Source organism: Anomaloglossus baeobatrachus, chromosome 10 (genome assembly GCF_048569485.1).
Source record: "Anomaloglossus baeobatrachus isolate aAnoBae1 chromosome 10, aAnoBae1.hap1, whole genome shotgun sequence".
In the NCBI taxonomy this organism is placed as follows: domain Eukaryota; kingdom Metazoa; phylum Chordata; class Amphibia; order Anura; family Aromobatidae; genus Anomaloglossus; species Anomaloglossus baeobatrachus.
Genome location: NC_134362.1, coordinates 66,664,897 through 66,685,805, shown reverse-complemented (window position 1 = coordinate 66,685,805; position 20,909 = coordinate 66,664,897). Strand labels below are relative to the sequence as shown.

Genomic DNA, 20,909 nt, shown 5'->3' with positions numbered 1-20,909 from the left:
ACAACGCTACAGACACACAGCGCTCCACAAACAACGCAACACACAAACAACACCGCTCTCACCCCCCACCACACCCAGACAACACCCAGAACATGTACAGCGCCCTACACAAACACTTGGTAACTACACACAACAACATCTATATATATATATATATATATAACAAAAATCATACATTAACTACACAATACGTAAATTTTAGAATACCCGATGCGTAGAATCGGGCCACCTTCTAGTATGGTATAAAAGCCTAAAACGACACAGTTTGGCCAGCCCCAATTTTTTGCAGTCCTTCTAACAGCCCTACTTATTTGTGGCACGATTCCATATGATATGATACCTGCAGGCATTATGGAGAAGCCCGCATGGTTGTGTGGCGCCATGGACAAGCCAGGACGTCACAGGTACACCCCGGTTAGGAACATCAAGGTCAGACACAAATCCTTGTTGCCTTCCTCCAGGGGCTGATGTCCACACCAGGTGGGGTGGAGCCAGGCGGTTGGCTCCACCCACCGAGGAGTTCACAGTCCTGGAGGCGGGAAAAGGAAGACAGATCATTTTTAGGAGTTGTAGAGTGAGGAAGTAGGAGTGGAGGAACTGACTGGCCGTGTCCGGGTACGTGGCCCGGGCACCTGACAGCAAGGTTGGCAGACGGTGGTGACCGTCTGCAGGAGAGGCCGATTGACGCACAACCGTGAGGACCGGGGACGGGCGGTGGCCCGCCAGTACCGAACCGGGGAGCGAAGAGAAGCCAGCACCATCCGGCAGGGCCTACGGACCCCGACCAGGCTAGGAGTCGCCGTAAAACCGGTCAAATTCGTCAGCGACGGGAAACTCCGGGGTTTCCCCGCAGTAAAAGACCCGACTGAAGGCAACCGTCCAAACCGTGAGGGAGATAAAGCTACCGCCAGAGCTAGAGCTCCCAGGGCCAGAGCCTGCGGGCAAAGGAAGGGCTCCCTTAGCCAACATACCACTGGGGAGCGGGCTATCAGTGGGAAGCCATTGGGGCCGAGAATAGAACACCGGTGCAGGGAGAGACAGTTACCGCCAACCTACCGGGAGTGACCGCTGCAGCCGTCTGTGGGACTCGTCCATCCAGCCGTTTGTTTTACCAGAGACTCCGTGTGCGTTACTGGCTGAGTGAGTACCACCGTGCCGTCTGGCACTGCGCTGCCCCGTGACCCTGCACCTGGCCCAGCCCCGCAACCCACCTTCCGACCTCCACCACCGGGCCCCGGGACCACCAAACCCCCCTACCCACGGAGGGGAGAAAACATCTCAGCTGCTCTCGGGATCCCCGTACAGAGCAGCAGTGGTGTCCCAACCTCACCACAAACCGTGGGTGGCGTCATGGACAATACCCCTAAACCAAACCACCCCTTTCACTCCCGGGCGAGGAGCGCCGCTCGAGTCCCCGGGATCCGGCCCACCGCTCGAGCCACCGACTGAGCGAGCAGCAGCAGCAGCCGGACCCGAGCAGTGGGTGAGCGCAGCGCCCTCCACACCCGCGACAGTTGCTCCTAATATCATTTGCTAACTGTCTGAGTCTTTTGCAGTGTGTGAAATAGTGGTGAGAATTTTCAGTTTTACCAAATTCACAAATAGCAATGTATTTGATTTTATTTATTTTTATTTCAGGAAATTCGACTCAAAGTTAATCTGCAGTGGATAGATCTACTTATCTCTATTCAGCAACTTACCGCATGCATTTCCCATATAGTCAGGATGCAATCTGGCAGTGAACTGCATACTTGGCTCAAGCTGGATTTGAAGCTGGATACCAAAGATACTCTCAATAATCAAGTAAAAGGAAGAAAGCTTGAGCAAAACAAAGTTATCTGGAAAGCAAAAATAAAACGTAAGTCTATCAACTAGATGAACATCAAGGGACAATATACATTATATCAATTATACAATACAATGTATAATATATCAATATACAATGTATAATATATACTGATGTACAATATCAGTAATGCTACAACTGCTTAAAAAACTACAACAAATGTAAAGACCTTGGTTGACCTTCTGATTTTCACTCTTTACATGTGAAGACAATGATCCATAATTATCATTTTAACATTAAATTAATGAATATTGACCTAAGCAAGATTACGGTGAGAACACAGTACCTGTAAAAAGAGGTGCGTGGACATATACTCCGTTTAAAAGGATAGCCCCAGTGCATTTGACTGTGATAACCTGCAAGAAAAGTGATATTAGTCTATACACAGATAAAAGCAGAAAAAAATAGTAAGAGTGAGGGAAAGAAGTGAATTTAGAGGCCCTCGTAGACATTAGACAGTTGACTATGGGGGCCTCTACCAACAATCACCGAGCTGACAGACATCTCCCGACTCCCCAATGCACAAGAATGCTCAACTGAGTGATCCTGTGTTCTCTATGAGAGCAGCTGCTGCTACGGTAGGCTAAACTGGCAATGGCCATCTCTTGGAAAACAAAAGAAATGGTTGATATAAATTCAACATGCCGGATCTTTCTCTCCCCCAGCATCATCTCCTTAAAGAGAGTAAGGATGACTGGATACATTTTAGACTGTTGGCAATCCGGTAATTTTAGTGTAATAACTATCAGGTCTTAGCAGAAATCTCTTCTGCTTTGTTGAACAAGTTGGTTAAATTAACCAAGAGTGTAAAGGGGGCTTTACACGTTGCGACATCGGTAGCGATATATCGTCGGGGTCACGTCGGTAGTGTCGCACATCAGACGCCGTTACCGACATCGCAGCGTGTAAATCCTAGGAGCGACAATCACCGATCGCAAAAACGTCAAAAAACGTTCATCGGTGACACGTCGCTCCTTTCCATAATATCGCTACTGCTGCCGGTATGATGTTGTTTGTCGTTCCTGCAGCAGCACACATCGCTATGTGTGATACCGCAGGAACGACAAACATCTCCTTACCTGCGTCCACCGGCAATGCGGAAGGAAGGAGGTGGGTGGGATGTTATGTCCCGCTTATCTCCGCCCCTCCGCTTCTACTGGCCGGCCGATTAGTGACGTTGCTGTGACGCTGAATGCACCTCCCCATTGAAGGAGGGATTGTTCGGCATTCACAGCGACGTCTCCGACCAGGTATGTGCGTGTGAAGCTGCCGTAGCGATAATGTTCGCTATGGCAGCGATCACCAGATATCGCATGTGCGACGGGGGCGGGTGCTATCGCGCTCGACATCGCTAGCAATTGCTAGCGATGTTGCAGCGTGTAAAGCTCGCTTAAGTGCAGTGGCAAAGCTAAAGTTGGTGCAGAGGTAGCAGATGTTCACCAGTTCTGTCCTCAGAAGAGGGGAGCAAATGGTCCCTCCCCCACATTTGAAGACACCAGTAGTATAAATGGCACATGGAAAGTTGGGAAACTGTTGCAGATTTTGTACAGGGATCTATGAGGTTAAACTTACGCTTCCGAGAAAGTAAAAACTAAGCAAATACCAATCCCAAATACCACTACTCACAGTTAATCCGTTCCCCAGGAAGAGGGTAACACTTTTCAGGCAAGTCTCTGTGTGCGTGATTCCACATTTTCTCAGCTCAACAAGTACATTAAACATCTTTTCAACACAGTCCTGAAAAGGTATAATATAATTTAGTCTATATACAACTAGTCTCATCTGCATCTTACAGTTATGAGAGTTATATTGGTTTGATTCAGACCTGCAAAAAAGTCCTTTAGCAGCAATTATTACAATGTTATCATTTCAGTTTCTCATGGAAGTTAGTAAAATAATATTACCTGACCTCTGTGTAACAAGACTTACACATGGGTGCTCTAACAATTGCAAGAACACCTCTAATGAAATATTTGAGATACAAATACAGGATAAATGTTAAATATTGAGTGAACATGCAGTAGGACAGTATTCCCCAACTCCAGTCCTCAGGAGCCACCAACATGATTTCCATGATTTCCATTGCATGTTGATGGCTCCTTATGACTGGAGTTGGGGAACACTGCAGTAGGCTATAACGGAGGATTGACATACTTGAAAATACCTTGTCTGATAACTTAAAGTGTTGCTTAAATATGTTCATGGTGATGATCTAGCCATAGATCATCAACATCAAATTGATGGAGTTCTGACACCTGACACCTTCACTGATCAGATGTTCTCAGTCCTGGCAGCAACTGGATGTTATGAGTTGCGGGGCTGAACAGCACCACTCTGTCAAATGTGTATTGGCTATTGAAGAGTGCCACATATCTGCCCCTATTCAAAGGAATACAAGTAGATCTATAGCACCCAACTATGGTTGGTATATAGATGACATTTCTGTAATCTTCAGCTTCGCAATTGGTAACATCCAGCCACTGCCAACACTGAGAACATCTGATTTGTGGAGTACTGGGTGTAGAACGCCCACAAATCTGATATTTATTACCTATTCGGGGGATTGGTAATCAATACAAAAGTAGTCAAGCAACCCGTTTGGAAGAAATGTCTTGAGAAAAGTGAAACAAATATTCTTGTTAATAAATTTATGGGTGATTTTAATTTGAAAAATCACATACACCACTATTATACCAAGTAGTAGGTAAAACATTAAGAGGTGTTCAATCATTTCAAATGCGACCAACGTATAATTTGTTAGGCTAAGATGAATGGATTTACCTTTGTAAAAATGTAACTACAGTCTCCATGGAAGTTATAGTGACCACCGTCATAGGTGTAGATATGAGACCCTCCCTCCAAAGAACAATGTCCAGGACATGGTAGCGACTTGCAGCCCCACTGACCTCCTTGACAGGTGCTAAAATGGAGAAGAAATAACAACTATAGTGGTAAATGCTAGAATAGGTATACTATAGAATACCTGGTAGTAAATTATAGTACTTTAGTTAGGCATGACAGTAGGTCTATGTCATTTTGACATAGGCTTAGAAGATCTTTATTATGTACCAGGTTTGGCAGTTGTTGCTGAAGGATTCTCCAAGGCCATATGTCCTATTGTTGTAAGTACACGGGCACTCTTTGAATGGGATACAACCTTGATTTCTAACATCATCAAGTACCGTTCCTGAAAGAAACACAATCATGTACATGGAGTAAACTCTCAAGGTTAGGGCCAAATTGCAAAATCTATTGTCCCATATAGTCACTAGCACGACTTTGTGACTGATGTTTTGAAAAATCTGGATGCTTGCTCTACAAAAGAATCACATGAAATGAGCATGTAAAGGGAACCTGTCACCAGATTTGGCGACTATAAGCTGCGGCCAACACCATTGAGCTCAAATATTGTCATGATTTATGCATGGCTCTGCCATTCTTCAGCCGATGCATGTATCCTTCCTCTGGGAGGGGCCTGTGTGCTCTGGTTTCGTTCCAGGGGTCTTGCCGCTATATCTTGGTGCTACTGTCTCCTGGACGCTGCTACCAGTGATATTTCCGTCTTGGTGTACTGCTACTCCCGTGAGAAGTACTCTGCTCCGTTTCACTGCTACCCTGTAACTTTGTTCTGACCCCTGACCTACCCGATCCCCATCTCTCTGGCCCTGTCTGTCCACTGTCCCTCCAGCCCTGCCTGACCTCCGCTGTCCCTGCTTGCTCCATCCTCCGTCTGTCCTGCCCAGTCTTACCTTTGTGTGTCTCCAGTTACCTGGTCTTCTGTCCTCCCCAGTGTTTCTCCTGTGTAGTTTGGTATCCGGTATCTTACCTCGGCTCTGTTCTTGACTGTGATTAGTTTTGTTCTCTGTTCCAAGACGTGACTTCCCGACATTGCCCCATTTCTGTTTGACTTCTATGACGATTGGGTTAGCGACCTCTGGTGGACTTCTGTAGTATTACACTCAGGTTACTTTTCCTGCCTGAGTGTCTGCGCCACCTAGTGGTATTCTGACATTACCTCTGGTGGACGTCTGTAGTATTACACTCAGGTTAGTTTCCTGCCTGAGTTTCTGCGCCACCTAGTAGTATTCTGACATATATACAGTGTTCCAGAATATTGTATATAAGAGCTTGGGCCGCTGTGTGGAGCGTAGAAAACACTTTTATAATACTCACCTAAGGGGTGGTCCAGTCCGATGGGTGTCACTGGTCTCCGATATGGCGACACCTCTTTGCGGCGATCGTAGTCCCCCTTCTTCTGAGGCCCGTGTGCATCCTATGTCATGCACACTAGCCAGCATTGAGATCCTGCACAGTCGCACTTTGATCAAGTCCTGCTCAGGGCAGATCAAAGTATTGTAGTGCGCATGCGCAGGTGGCCTTTAACCTTTCCTCACGCCTGTGCAATACAGTACTTTGACCTGTCCTCAGCAGGGCAGATCAAAGTGCACCTGTGCAGGACCGCAATGTCGGCTTGTGTGGATGACTTAGATGCGTCATCCATACTGGTCTGGGTAGAAGGAGGACGGAGATTGCAGCAGAGAGGAAGCACCGGACCGGAGAAAGGAGGCACCGAACAGGAGAGCACTGGACCACCCCCTAGGTGAGTATTATAAAAGTGTTTTTACGTTATACACAATGGCCTGGGCTCCTATATACAGTATTCCTGGAATGCAGTATATAATGCGGGCGTCACACGGGACGATCTATCGTGCGATTGCACGAGCGATCATACCTGCCCCCGTCCTTTGTGCGTCATGGGCAATTAGTTGCCTGTGTCGTACAAAGTTGTTAACCCCCCGTCACACGCACTTACCTCCCTGGCGATGTCGCTGTGAGTGGCGAATATCCACTTCCTGAAGGTGGGGGGACGTTTGGCATCACAGCGACGTCACACGGCAGCCGGCCAATAGAAGTGGAGGGGCGGAGATGAGCGGGACGTAAACATCCCGCCCACCTCCTTCCTTCCGCATTGCCGGCGGGAGGCAGGTAAGCTGTGTTCATCATTCCCGGGCTGTCACACGGAGCGACGTGTGCTGCCACGGGAAAGATGAACAACCTGACGGGCGATTTTTTGAAAGTGAGTGACTTGTCAACGATGAACGAGAAGGTGAGTATTTCTGCTCGTTCCCCGCTGTCACACGCTACGATATATCAGACGCTGCTGGATGTGCGTCACCCCGATGACATATCGCCCGATATATCGTACCGTGTGACGCCCGCATAAGGGCTCACTGGTGTTGGCCACAGTTTAAAGTCGCCAAATCTGGTGACAGGTTCCCTTTAAGTCTTCATCAATGGGAATCTTCAAGCAGAAGCTGGATAAACACATACAGTAGCTGGGATGATTTAAGAAAACCTGCACTCGTAGGGAGTTGGACCTGATGGCCCTTGAGAACTCTTCCAACTCTACCATTCTATGATTATAATATTCTTAAGTGTGTAGGAAAATTAGATCCATTGCTCAGGTAAAAGGTATATAGGACACGAAAATAAGAGACATCTTAGGAGAAGGCATACCTGATGGACAGGAGCAGCCTCCAAAACAAGGTTCTTCACAGACAAGGGTTCGCTCACAGTTGGAACAGGTGTCAGCACAGGGAGAAGCACATTCATCATACGTCATATTATTGGAGCAGGGAATCACTAGAAAACAAAGTGCAGTTCCCAAGTCAATGCAGAATAGCAGTTCTTGGAAAATACTTGTTTTCTTTAACAAATCTAATTGCATTTAATCAAGCTTGGCAAAATGCATGTACTTTTTTAATTTAAGAGTATGAAAAAATGTATTCACCACACATGTTGTTTCGCCAGTTCCCTGGTTTCCCACTAGCATAGGCACACTGTCGGGAGTACTCGGCCAGGGTGTCACAGTAACAGGACATATTATTTGAAGATTGACATGTGCAAAGATCTGACACACAAGCTTGTATGTAGGGTCCCTGTGGGAGACGTTCTTTGCAGTCCATGAAGGCTGAGCTAGAGAACATGTGGACACAATCCTTCTCCTGTGAAGTAAGAACGTCAGTCAGTGCAACCATAGAAGAAATCAAGCCATACATGGTGAATGTTGACATTGATGCGTCATTCATACTATGCACATGTGGGAGGTGGTCGCAGTATCCCCACCACTACTATGTTTTATGCTATTCCATGTGCTTCATGATGAGTATATTATACATGTATTGAATTCTATAAAGAATGTGATAAGCAGTGCTGCTGCTAGAGGGTGCAGTTCCTCAATGTAGCAGAGCTGGAACTGTGTGGCAGACGGCGAAACCTAGAGGCCGACAATCCAACGCAAAGTGTTTGGTTTTGTAGTGTGCAATGTTTTGCAAATGTATTAATGATGTATTAGCCAGATAAGCTGAAGGTATAGTTTTTTATGACGTAGAAGTGTTAGACACTTCCTGATTGTAAAAGGAGCTTATAGCAAGGTAGGAGGAATGACAGATGGTCAGCGGGCTGGTTAGAGAGATGGGCCTTGTGAGGGGCCAGTTCTGCAGAAGGGTTTGAGTGAGGCAGTGTGGCTTTGTATTTGAGCCAGAGGTATCCTCTAAAGCAGGGGTGGGGAACCTTTTTTCTGCCGGGGGCCATTTGGAAATTTCTACCAACCTTCGGGGGCCGCACAAAATTATCAACTTGAAAATTACTCTAATATATTTGGTCAAACAATTAACTCACTGTGGCGGCTGGAGCTTCTACTCTTTGGTGCAGCTGTAATATTAGGCGATATTCATCTTTTTGCTTTTCACAACTGCTTTTCCAGGTTTGAGTTGGCTGGGACTGCTGTATATACATCACAGGAGAGGGTTGGGAGGAATATAGATCACTGGGGAGGCTGGGGGCATAGACATCACTGGAGGGTACATACATCACTGGGGGATACATACATCATTGATGGGGAGCACAAACATAGCTGGGGGGGCATAAACATTGCTGGGGAGGGCTGGGAGGAATATACATCACTAGGGAAGCAGCAGGGCATAGACGTCACTGGGGGTACATACATCACTGGGCAGTAAAGACTTCACTGGGGGTATATACACATCACTGGGTTACACAGACATAGCTGGGGAAAACAAATATTGCTGGGGTTATATAAATAGCCGGGGGCAAACAGCCCTGGGGGATGCCGGAGGGACACAGACAGCCCTGGGGGCACAGAGAATGATGGGAGAGGCTGGAAACAGACAAATCAGGGGGACGCTGGGGGCACAGATGGTACAGAGAAGAATGGGAGAGGCTGAAGGCACAGACAGAACTGGGAGAGGCTCGGGGCACAGAGATCACTGAGGAGACTGGGGGGGGGGCACCGATCACTGGGGAGACTGGTGGGGCAAAGATCTCTGGGGAGAATAGGGGGGCACAGATCACTGGGGAGACGGGAGGCACAGATCACTGGGGAGACTGGGGGGAGGCACAGAACACTGCAGGGGCACAGATCACTGGGGAGACTGGGGGGGCACAGAACACTGGGGGGGGCACAGATCACTGGGGAGACTGGGGGGCACAGATCACTGGGGAACACAGATCACTGGGGAGACTGGGGGGCACAGATCACTTGGTAGACTGGGGGGAGGCACAGAACACTGGGGGGGCACAGATCACTGGGGAGACTGGGGGGGCACAGAACACTAGGGAGAAAGAGGGGCACAGAGCACTGGAGGTACAGAGCGCTGGGGGCACAGGCAGACCCAGATGAGCTTGGAGGTAGTTAGAGAACTGGGGGAGGCTGGGATCACTGAGCGCTGGAGGTGGCTGCGGGCACGGAGGGCTCTGCCGCCGGGCACAGAGAGGAGCAGCCGCCTTCGCCGCTGGGCACAGAGAGCCGCCGGGCACAGAGAGGAGCAGCCGCCGCCGGGCAGAGGTAGCTGCCGGGCACAGGGAGCCGCTGCCGCAACCGCTGGGCAAAGGGAGCCGCCGCCGCAACCGCCGGGCACAAGGAGCCCCTGCCGCAACCGCCGGGCACAGGGAGCCGCCGCCAGAACCGCCGGGCACAGGGAGCCACCGCCGCTGGGCACAGAGCGCTGCCCGGCACAGTAAAACCTGGGGGATGATTGGCAGTCAATCCTCTCCTTTTCATTTTAGCACTCCTCATGCTGACCCCACCTATAAAGTACGTCCTCTCGTAGGCAGTGCCAACGTGGGGACATAGTCTTTCAGGTATAGGAAATGCAGCGTTCAGCATTGAACGCGCTGTGTGGGGTTTTAAAGGGTCAGCAGCCAGTAAGATGTGGCTGCCGCCCCAGCACTGCAGTCCCCGGGAATCAGCCTGGGGGCCACAGAAAAAGTCGTCCCCACCCCTGCTCTAAAGGTTCAGGCTGACCCCTGAACGGTCTTAGAGAAAGGAGTATACGGCCATCGGGGTAGAGACCCCCAGATGGGCTAAAGGAAGTTGAGTGGCGAGAAGCTGACAGAGGCAAAAAAGCAGACCATGGTGAAACAAGAGTAGGGGAATCAGAGGCACAGGCCTGGCAGGTTATGGATGAGGTCCATCATAGCGGGTATAGGCCAAGATAGAGTACCCCAAAAGAAAGCGGCAGAAGAACCGTAGAAGTGAGGCCATGTCTGTCATAATGGTGAAAAGGAAAATAAACTATTCAGCTGTTGTTTGCCCAGAGACCACCAGTGTCACATGTTTTACTACTGCGTCTATGACGGGGACCGGCTGCGGGGTGATGGACACCACCTTGAAAAGAACGGTAAGTGTCGCACACCCCACCCAAAGTGATACACACACCGTCTCATCTGTCGAAGGAATGCGGCGCCCAAATGGCTCGGTATCCTTACCTCCCTTCACACAGGTTTAACAGGCCCTGGCCTGCAAACAGAGAGAGATGCTGATTATACCAAGTTTACAATCCTGATGTTTAATTAACATTGTAAAATTGGAATTTCCTGTACCCAAGAGCAACCACCCCCCACATTAAGTATATCAAGTATTTAGTTTTACCATTTTACTGCAGTTATCCCTCGGAAAGAAATAAACATCTTCACACTGTTCGGTGGGACCATCCAACTTTTGCAAGTTTCCATACTGTACAGGAGTCAGTATCATATCTGTACAGAAAGACAAGTTGATATGTTTTTTCATATCCATCCATTAAATTTGAGTAAAACTTAATTCTACTTTTCAAAAATTCCAAACAAATTACAGTAAAAGCTAAATCTACTTTTCAAAGACACCTCAAGTTTAAAGAGATGTCACCATAAAAATGCCATCCAATCTGCAGGCACCATGTTATAAAGCACAAGCGCTGAGTAGATTGATATATTCTTTTGGGACAAACTGGGATTTAATCATTAAAATCTTGGCTTTATCTGGAATTTTCAGTCCAGTGGGCGGTCCTATCAGTGATTGACAGCTACCTCTGTATGCACACTATACAATCACTGACAGGACCACCCACCGGATCAAAGCTCCAGAAAGAGCAAAGAGTAAAATGATGAAAACACAGGTTATTCTGAATATTTTCTCACAAAACTGTGCATCAATCTGCTCAGCTCCCCCTGCTCTGTAACATAATGCCCGCAGATGGAATGGCATTTTCCTGGTGACAGGTTCCATTTAAGATTATTCAATTAATTTATAATGGATCATATTTAGGAGCACATATTGCTCTTCTGGTCTGTCCAGGGGCTTAATCATAATAGGTGCAGAGGTTGCAATCACACCCGGGCCCTGCAGACTAGGGTCGGCCCAAAAGTTACCATTGCTCCTTTGGGAAAGACTATTACATTAACGACCTGCATTAGTTGGGGGCTGTCTTTCACAGGTGTCTCACGTGTGACAGACAGTCATGTGGTTTCTGGCCATCGAAGGTCACAGCGCCTGGCTACGCAGAATGCTCCTTGACTTTTCATTGTTCCTGCTGTCAGTATTCATGTGTATAGGCAGCTTTCCTACTGGATTCATCTCTCTCCCTTTTGGACCCAGCAGGAGCTCGACTTTGACCCAGCTGTAGCTGTGGATTGTCAGAACTACATTGGTGTTTAAATACCCCTTCCTTCCTTTGGACTGTGCTGGTGATATTTTCAGTTCCTTCAAGCCAGAGTTGCAAGCAGGTGGTTTGTGGTATTGTTGCTGAAAGCTCTACTAAATTGTCTGCTATAGTTGTTTAGTGGGGTTGACGATGAGCTCATGCCATCCATTCCCTAATTAGGGCCAAGCACTAGGGATACCTAGGGCCAGGTATTCGGCATAGCGCATAGGTGCGGAACCTATCTATGGTGCTGAGGGACCCCAGGGACCAGCAATAGGTTTGGTCTGGGATCACCATTTTCCCTCTCCCTAGACACAGGGTTTCCCTTCCCTTCCCTTTTGCCGTGCGTTTGGTACTTTCCTGTAGCTAACGTGACACCATCTTGGAGATTTGGCTTTGGGGCCCACAAGCTTCAAGTGATGTCTATGGATCTGTCGCTGATCATTTTTTAATTTTATTTCCATACAAGATGGAAAATGTAAACCTTAGTAGTTACTTTGGTCTCCCAAATAATCTGATGTTGATTCTTGGAACCACACCAAGTATATATATCTAAATTACAATAATAACTAGACTCAACTGGGATTTACTGTAGAATAATCCCTTTTCCATTTAGTTTTGTACGCATAATGCTTTCCTGATGCTACACTTATTATAAATTTCCTATTAAGGTTCCCTAATTAAAGCCACTTTGGGCACACTTGGTGTAGTTTAATATTGTTCTTTTAGTGTCTTCAAAGAGAAGGCAGCTTTTTTCTATGAGGAATCTGACTCATTCCACTCCAATGCCATACTTATCCGGTCCTCTCATTTCAATTTATGGGCTACTATGATGACCTCCAGAGATATCAGAAATCCACCCAACCCCTGGTCTTTGCCATTTCAGATAATGTTTTTTTAATACACGGAGAGCTCATGTGAAAACCCTCAATGGTCTCTGAAACTGTATAGCCTAGCTAATAATCTAGATTGGGGGAAAGTGGCATTTATGAGGTTTTTGTCACTTAACTGACTAAAATAGAACCCTCCACCCAAGAAAACAAAACAGGAACCTGATAGAACCGCCAGATGACGATCAAACCTTTTTACTACAAATGTTTGGCTATAAAAAAAAGAGTAGGGATGAGTGAATCTGGCAAAGTTCAATTTACCAGATTGTCTCAAATTCAGCCTGGAAATTCGATCTGCATGAAATTAATTTCATGCAAATCAAATTGTTACTAAGAGCCATTTATCATAATCTGAGGTACCTTCAGATTCCAGGGAATAACAACCCGAGGGGTTAAAAAATAAAAAAATATACTCCGATCGACCCTCCACTGGCTTGCATTCTTCCTCCAGTTCCAGTCCACTTTACTTCAGCCTTCTCCAGTCTTTGGTGACTCTGGTCCTCACTAGGCCTCCCATGATGTCATAACACACATTGCCCCAAGATGTCATGACAATACTTAAGGTCTACTCAGTGTAGGAGATGTGAAAGCGTCAAGATGGAAGATAATGCAGGAGACGAAAGCAAGTCATTAGAGGTCCACCCAGAGAGCTACCAGGATAGATAAAAGGCTAGGTGAGTATATTTATTTTTAACACTTATCCAGCAGGAAACCATTTTTCATGGCTCAAGTTAATTGAATCCCAAATAATTACTGTTCTTGTGAATTTTAATTTTTCAAAACTTCTTAGCAATTTGATTTCCCTCTCTCTAGTAAAGAGACAAATTTCTGACCTACCATCAATTCGAAATTCATCTTGACTGAGCCCATTCATATTTCCGCATAATCCACACGTGGTGTTCATGTATTTTGGGGACACTTCAAGCTGGAAAATATATTAACAATTGTACAGTTACAATCAGTAGCGTAGCTAGCGGGGGGGGGCAGAGGGTGCGGTCGCCCCGGGCCCTGTGCTTAGAGGGGGCCCACCTGGAGCTGCGATACCATTAACTATATCAGCGTGCACAGCGCGATATAGTTAACCTCTGCGGCAGTGCGGAGGAGACACGATCTCCCTGCACTGCTGCTGATAATAGCGCTCACGCACACGCAGGACACAGAGTCCCAGCGTGGTGGCGTCATCGCTCAGCGCCGGGCAGGGGTGGGGGGGCCCCCCTAGGCTGCTCTCCCAGCTATTGTAGAGAGCCGGCCACCTGCTGCATAATGTCATTATAACACACATGGCCACGCACAGTGAATTGCATGCGGCCGTGTCTCTTGTACTGTGATGTGGCCGGGTACACTGACAGGCGCAGACAGTGCTGACCGCCACATAGTACAGGCACAGTGCACGGCCACGTGTGTTATAATGACGTCATGCAGCGCGTGCTACCTCCATCCAGCCGAGGAGCATCAGACAAGGGTTGCGTCTACATCCCAGTGGCTAGGAGCTGCCTGGGTAGTGGGCGTGGCCGGATTTGTTAGTGGGCGTGGACATGTTTCCTCCCTCTCCCCTGCACCCTCCATCTGGAGGTCTTACCTCTGACCCCCGGTTCTATTATAAAGAACTCCAGGACACCTGGAGTTTCTTTCTGCATTGCTGAGGCCCCGCCCCTTCTGATCACATGGGCATGACATCACCACAGGTCCTTTATTCCAGGGTTCCCCAACTCCAGTCCTCAAGGCCCCACCAACAGTGTATGTTTTCAGGATTTCCTTAGCATTGCACTGCTGTTGGAACCAGCACCTGGGCAGGTAATCACATTAACACCTGTGCAATACTAAGGAAATCCCAAAAACCTGCACAAGGTGGGCCTTGAGGACTGGAGTTGGGGACCACTGCTTAGTCTACAGGAATTTACCATGAAACAAGTCTGTGGCTGCACAGGAGAGAAGAAGTGTCCCCAATCATCAAAAGTAAAAAGCACCCCAGTATGTGTGTGTGTGTGTGTGTGTGTGTGTGTATAGGATTGTGTCTGTCTGTGTGTATGATTATTTGTATGTGAATGTTTTCAAATATGTATACGCTTCTATGTGACTATATCTGTATATGTGTCTGTATATATGTGTGTGTATACGGCTGTACGCAGGTGTCTGTATGTGCATATGGCTGTACGCAGGTGTCTGTATGTGTACATGGCTGTACGCAGGTGTCTGTATGTGTATATGGCTGTATGCAGGTGTGTGTGTATACGGCTGTACGCAGGTGTGTGTATGTGTATGCGGCTGTACCCAGGTGTGTGTATGTGTATACGGCTGTACGCAGGTGTGTGTATGTGTATACGGCTGTACACAGGTGTCTGTATGTGTATACGGCTGTATGCAGGTGTCTGTATTTGTATACGGCTGTACGCAGGTGTCTGTATGTGTATACGGCTGTACGCAGGTGTGTGTGTGTGTACATGGCAGTACGCAGGTGTCTGTATGTGTACATGGCTGTACGCAGGTGTCTGTATGTGTATATGGCTGTATGCAGGTGTGTGTATGTGTATGCGGCTGTACGCAGGTGTGTGTGTATAAGGCTGTACGCAGGTGTGTGTGTGTATACGGCTGTATGCAGGTGTGTGTATGTGTATACGGTTGTACGCAGTTGTCTGTATGTGTATATGGCTGTATGCAGGTGTGTGTATGTGTATGCGGCTGTACCCAGGTGTGTGTATGTGTATACGGCTGTACGCAGGGGTGTGTATGTGTATACGGCTGTACGCAGGTGTCTGTATGTGTATATGGCTGTATGCAGGTGTGTGTATGTGTATGCGGGTGTACGCAGGTGTGTGTATGTGTATACGGCTGTGTAAAGGTCTGTGTGTGTGTGTATACGGCTGTACACAGGTGTCTGTAAGGAGCTGTAGGACCATCATACTGTGTATAGGGGAGGTGTAGAGGTATGATACTGTGTATAGGGGAGCCATGGGAACAACACACTGTGTATAGGGGAGGTATAAGGGCTTCATACTGTGTATAGGCGAACTGTACATGGGAGGGACATTATTAAATGTTAAGTGGACACTTAGGAACCATTATTGCTATAGAGATAGTCAGGGTATTGTGACCGTCAAAGGCACACTGGGGGCTCTATTACTTTCTAGGAACAATATGTGGGCACTTACACAGGTCATTAATATTATCTAGAGGGAAATGTTACAATTTAGAGGGCACAAATGAGGCATTTTACCATGTAAAGGGCACAGTGGTGGCATTAATATGTGGGGGGCACAGTGGTGGCATTAATATGTGGGGGGAACAGTGGTGGCATTATTATGTGGAGGCACAGTGGTGGCATTATTATGTGGGGGCACAGTGGTGGCATTAGTATGTGGGGGGCACAGTGGTGGCATTAATATGTGGGGGGCACAGTGGTGGCATTAATATGTGGGGGGCACAGTGGTGGCATTACTATGTGGGGGGAACAGTGGTGGCATTATTGTGGGAGGCACAGTGGTGGCATTATTATGTGAGGGCACAGTGGTGGCATTACTATGTGGGGGGAACAGTGGTGGCATTATTGTGGGAGGCACAGTGGTGACATTATTATGTGAGGGCACAGTGGTGGCATTACTATGTGGGGGGAACAGTGGTGGCATTATTGTGGGAGGCACAGTGGTGGCATTATTATGTGAGGGCACAGTGGTGGCATTACTATGTGGGGGGAACAGTGGTGGCATTATTGTGGGAGGCACAGTGGTGACATTATTATGTAAGGGCACAGTGGTGGCATTACTATGTGGGGGGCACAGTGGTGGCATTATGTGAGGGTCACAGTGGTGGCATTAATATGTGCGAGGCACAGTGGTGGCATTATGTGAGGGCACAGTGGTGGCATTATTATGTGGAGGCACAGTGGTGGCATTATTATGTGGAAGGCACAGTGGTGGCATTACTATGTGGGGGGCACAGTGGAGGTATTATTAGGTGGGAGGCACAGTGGTGGCATTATTATGTGGAGGCATAGTGGTGGCATTATGTGGAGGCACAGTGGTGTCATTATTATGTGGGGGCGGCACAGTGGTGGCATTACTATGTGGAGGCACAGTGGTGGCATTATGTGGAGGCACAGTGGTGACATTATTATGTGGGAGGCACAGTGGTGGCATTATGTGGAGGCACAGTGGTGGCATTATTATGTGGGGGCACAGTGGTGGCATTACTATGTGGGGGCACAGTAGTGGCATTACTATGTGGGGGCACAGTGGTGGCATTATGTGGGGGCACAGTGGTGGCATTATTATGTGGGAGGCACAGCGGTGGCATTATGTGGAGGCACAGTGGTGGCATTATTATGTGGGGGCACAGTGGTGGCATTACTATGTGGGGGCACAGTAGTGGCATTACTATGTGGGGGCACAGTGGTGGCATTATGTGGGGGCACAGTGGTGACATTATGTGAGGGCACAGTGGTGGCATTATCATGTCAAGGCACAGTGGTGGCATTATCATGTGGGGGCACAGTGGTGGCATTATCATGTGGGGGCACAGTGGTGGCATTATCATGTGGGGGCACAGTGGTGGCATTATCATGTTGAGGCACAGTGGTGGCATTATTACCATGTGGGGGCACAGTGGTGGCATTAATATGTGTGGCAGTAAGAGGAGTCGGTTTTTGTGCCACACAGCAGGTGCAGTAATAGGGACACACACGGCAGCAGTGGCTCAGTATTGGGGTGATGGCAGGATGAGGAGTTTGTACAGGTTGGGATTAGATGGGGTTCGGTGCCGGAAGTGTGAGGAGTCAAATGTGTCTTTGTTGTAATTTCTGTAGATGAGTTGTGGCTGGAAGAAGTTGTCATGTCGGTCTGGGCCAGATGGAAAACACAGAAAAGAAGAACAATTCCACCCGAAAGAACGTCAGCAGTAAGTCACCATCTATAACTGCACTGTACCACTATATAGTCACCATACAGCAGTAATATCAGTGTCATCTGCCGAGGTTCCACTATACCCACGATTAGTCTGCGCCACCGTAGTTATCATGGTTACCTGGTAAGGGGCCCACTCAAATGTTTTGCCCCCCCTGAGCTGAAACCCTAGCTACGCCACTGGTTACAATTTAACCCAATTTTACATTAATTTTTCTGTACATGATACATACAAATTTCATCTATAGGCAAGGCTTTTGATTATTCCTGGTGGTAATGAATTTGATTTGAGTGAGAAATTATTGTCATCACCAATTGTTTCCATATAAAAGCTCATCTCTTCAACAAGGGTAAAAACACAACTCTTACCATCAGAGCACCTTCATTATTCCATAAAAGAGTCAACCCAATCTTGGCTGTCAGCTTCACATAGCCGTTGATCTGCTGGATATGGACTCCAAACTGGCTGACTGGAAGGGAAACCCTAAAATAGACAAACATTTTTGATCTCGGTCTTATCTTTAGGCCTGTGACTGTTTTACTCTATGTCGTAACTGTAGACTTACTGTTCTTCTCCCACTGTGATTTTTCCTTTTCTAATTTCAATGTTTAGCCCTTCAATCTTGATAACAATATAGGACAGAACTGGCTTTTCTGAATCAGCAGAGTGCCGTATCTGGATATTAAAATCTTCACAGGGGTTTATACAGTTAGAAGCAAAGAGGTAGTTACAGGGTCCAGGGAACTGGTAAATGTATCCATCAAATGTCTTATAGTGGTAATTTCCCCACGTGCTACAGATTTTGTTGTTGAGTGCAGGGTTCAACACTGAAGCGAAATATTTGTCAAAATATTAGTTTCAAGCCACAATGATATCAGATATAAACTATTGATTTTCATGATTATACTTTAAAGTGTCCCAAACACTAAAGAATTACATTATCAAATTCCACAAAATTTGTCAGAGCCTATCTCTAAAACATTTAGGCTTTATATGTGAAACTTTTAATGCTTTTAATAGTAAATATTTCTTAACATCTACTGTACCATTGACACGTTAGAAAAATGGATGTATCGAAATGTCCACTACTAATATCATAGATATTTAGGCATTTTCTGGTTGAGGAAATTCAATAGGTGGTTCTTTTCCTTTGTGAATACATGTTTTCCTCATGGAACATCTTAAGGTTTTGAGGTTTCTTGTAGATATTTTAGCTTTTATAGGAGACGTTGGCAAATTACCATCAATGGGCCACTCTTATGGCTCCACTCTGGGATTACAACCAGTGATCTCTGGTTGTTGGTTGGTTTCCTTCTTGGTTGGACCACAGGCTATTTTGTGTTTGACTGTTGAAGGATCTCTTGTCTTATGCTTTGTCTTCCTATTTCACTTCAATTCTTGTGTGTTCACTTTCTCGATTGGTTTGCCCAATCACAATTTTGGAGGGGCTATTTATACTGGCTACTCACATACCTCAGTGCTGGCTAGATTTCTGGATGGATGGTTGTCTGGGGTCCCAGCTCCTCGGTTAAGGTTTTCTTACTGAGACATTGCTATTGCTATTCCCTGCAGTTTATTTTTGTGAATCCCTTCCCAGTTATCTCCTATTCTGTTTCATCCACGTATTCTGTTATTCTTTTTGGTGTATTTTATTCCATCATTACTGTATGACTGTATTTGCACATTCTTAGCCCTCTGCCTGTGTGCACTTCATTTATGTTTATTGTTGTTTTTGTGTTACACTTGATTTATAGCTTAGGGTGTAGTTAAGGACACAGGGTCAGCCATCAACAAGTGGGGGTGCAATTACGTGAACTTACGGTGCCAATTTCCGCTGTCAGGCAGGGACAAATCAGGGTCAGGTCTAGGGCAAGTACTAGCCTCTTTTGGAACCTGTAGTTTTTTGGTTTTACATCTACCCTGGTTTGTCCATCTCTGTGAGAGTGTTAGGGTTAAGTCATAACAGCCACATTCAGCCCTTTGGCTGTTCCTGTTTGGTCTACGTTCATGGAAAGCCAAAGTGATAGAAATGAAATGCAACTAAGTGATCATGCTTGCAGTATCACAGTCCACATGAATGTAGTGTGCACTTTACCTGTGTTGATGCGTACAGGTCAGGGGTTCCCATGCTGTGCTCTTCTAGATCTACACAATATGTTGGGTGACATGCTCATCACTCACTGATGCCCCCTTTGAGGAGAATTGTTGCTGAGTAACTATTCTTGAGTAATGCACTGCTTCTGCCAGGATCACGGTATATGACTATATACTAGGAACAGGGTGTGATTTATCATACTAACTGATGGGTGGTCGAGGATGGGTTCAGTGGACAATGGCATAATAATGCAAAGGAGTTTGTGACTGTGAAACTCTTAAGCTAGGACAACCAGAGGAGTTATTCATCAAACTAATGATAATTATGGGTTGAGCTCAGTAGGCGATGGAATAGTGCAAATTAGAGTTATTTTGAGTCTTAACATCAGCAGATTTTGTGAGTGGGTCAATATAGACTAAAGTGAATTAATCATCACATACATTGAAAGACAATTGTCATAATTTACCAATACAATATCATGGGGCTGTATAGTGCTGTTTAGGACTATTTGACGCTAAGCAGGGGCATAATTTATGTAATTTAGGGAGGCAACTTCCACGACTAGGTAGGGTCATCTTGGGGCACAGCAAAGCCATGCTCACCTAGTCACATGTTTGTTTTATGCATATCAATTTTGTTATTTACCTCATTGGAGGTGGGTGTTCAGATAGGTAGTTTATTTTTGCTATAAATATATGAGCCCCCACACATCGTCCTATATACAGTATGAGCCCCCACATAGCCTGCTATATAGATTATATGCCACACATAGCCTATTATATACAGCAGGAGCCCCCACATAAGCTCCTATATACAGCATGGGCACACATATATCCTCCTATATACAGTATGAGCCCCACACACATCACATCATTATTTATACAGCATGATCCCACAGTCATCTTATATATAGTATGAGCCCCGACATAGCCTCCTATGCGCTGCAGGAGCCCCCCACAAAGCCTCCTATATACAGCAGGAGCCCCCACATAACCTTCTATATGTACAGCATGAGCCCCCAGACATCCTCTTATATATAGTATGAGCCCCCCACATAGCTTCCTATATGCAACATGAGCCTTAAATAGCCTCCTACATACAGCATGAGCCCCACATAGCCTCCTATATACCATATGAGTCCAAACATAGACCCTATGCATAAGCCCCCACATACAGTTAGGTCCAGAAATATTTGGACA

General features: G+C 46.6%; 1 protein-coding gene across 1 annotated transcript in view; it reads right to left on the bottom strand.

Annotated features, from left to right (window-relative positions):
• The window catches only part of LOC142254350 (mucin-5B-like), a 130,850-nt gene extending 111,107 nt beyond the window's left edge, over positions 1-19,743 (bottom strand). The window contains exons 1-13 of the mRNA XM_075325395.1: positions 19,711-19,743; positions 19,436-19,550; positions 18,181-18,442; positions 17,984-18,098; positions 13,557-13,644; positions 10,800-10,906; positions 7,638-7,851; positions 7,364-7,489; positions 4,916-5,033; positions 4,628-4,766; positions 3,473-3,583; positions 2,133-2,202; positions 1,701-1,838 (exon numbers count right to left, since the gene is read on the bottom strand). Coding sequence (XP_075181510.1) covers positions 1,701-1,838; positions 2,133-2,202; positions 3,473-3,583; positions 4,628-4,766; positions 4,916-5,033; positions 7,364-7,489; positions 7,638-7,851; positions 10,800-10,906; positions 13,557-13,644; positions 17,984-18,098; positions 18,181-18,442; positions 19,436-19,550; positions 19,711-19,743 — 1,636 coding nt within the window. The remainder of the gene's footprint in view (positions 1-1,700; positions 1,839-2,132; positions 2,203-3,472; positions 3,584-4,627; positions 4,767-4,915; positions 5,034-7,363; positions 7,490-7,637; positions 7,852-10,799; positions 10,907-13,556; positions 13,645-17,983; positions 18,099-18,180; positions 18,443-19,435; positions 19,551-19,710) is intronic.
• Positions 19,744-20,909: the final 1,166 nt, after the last annotated feature.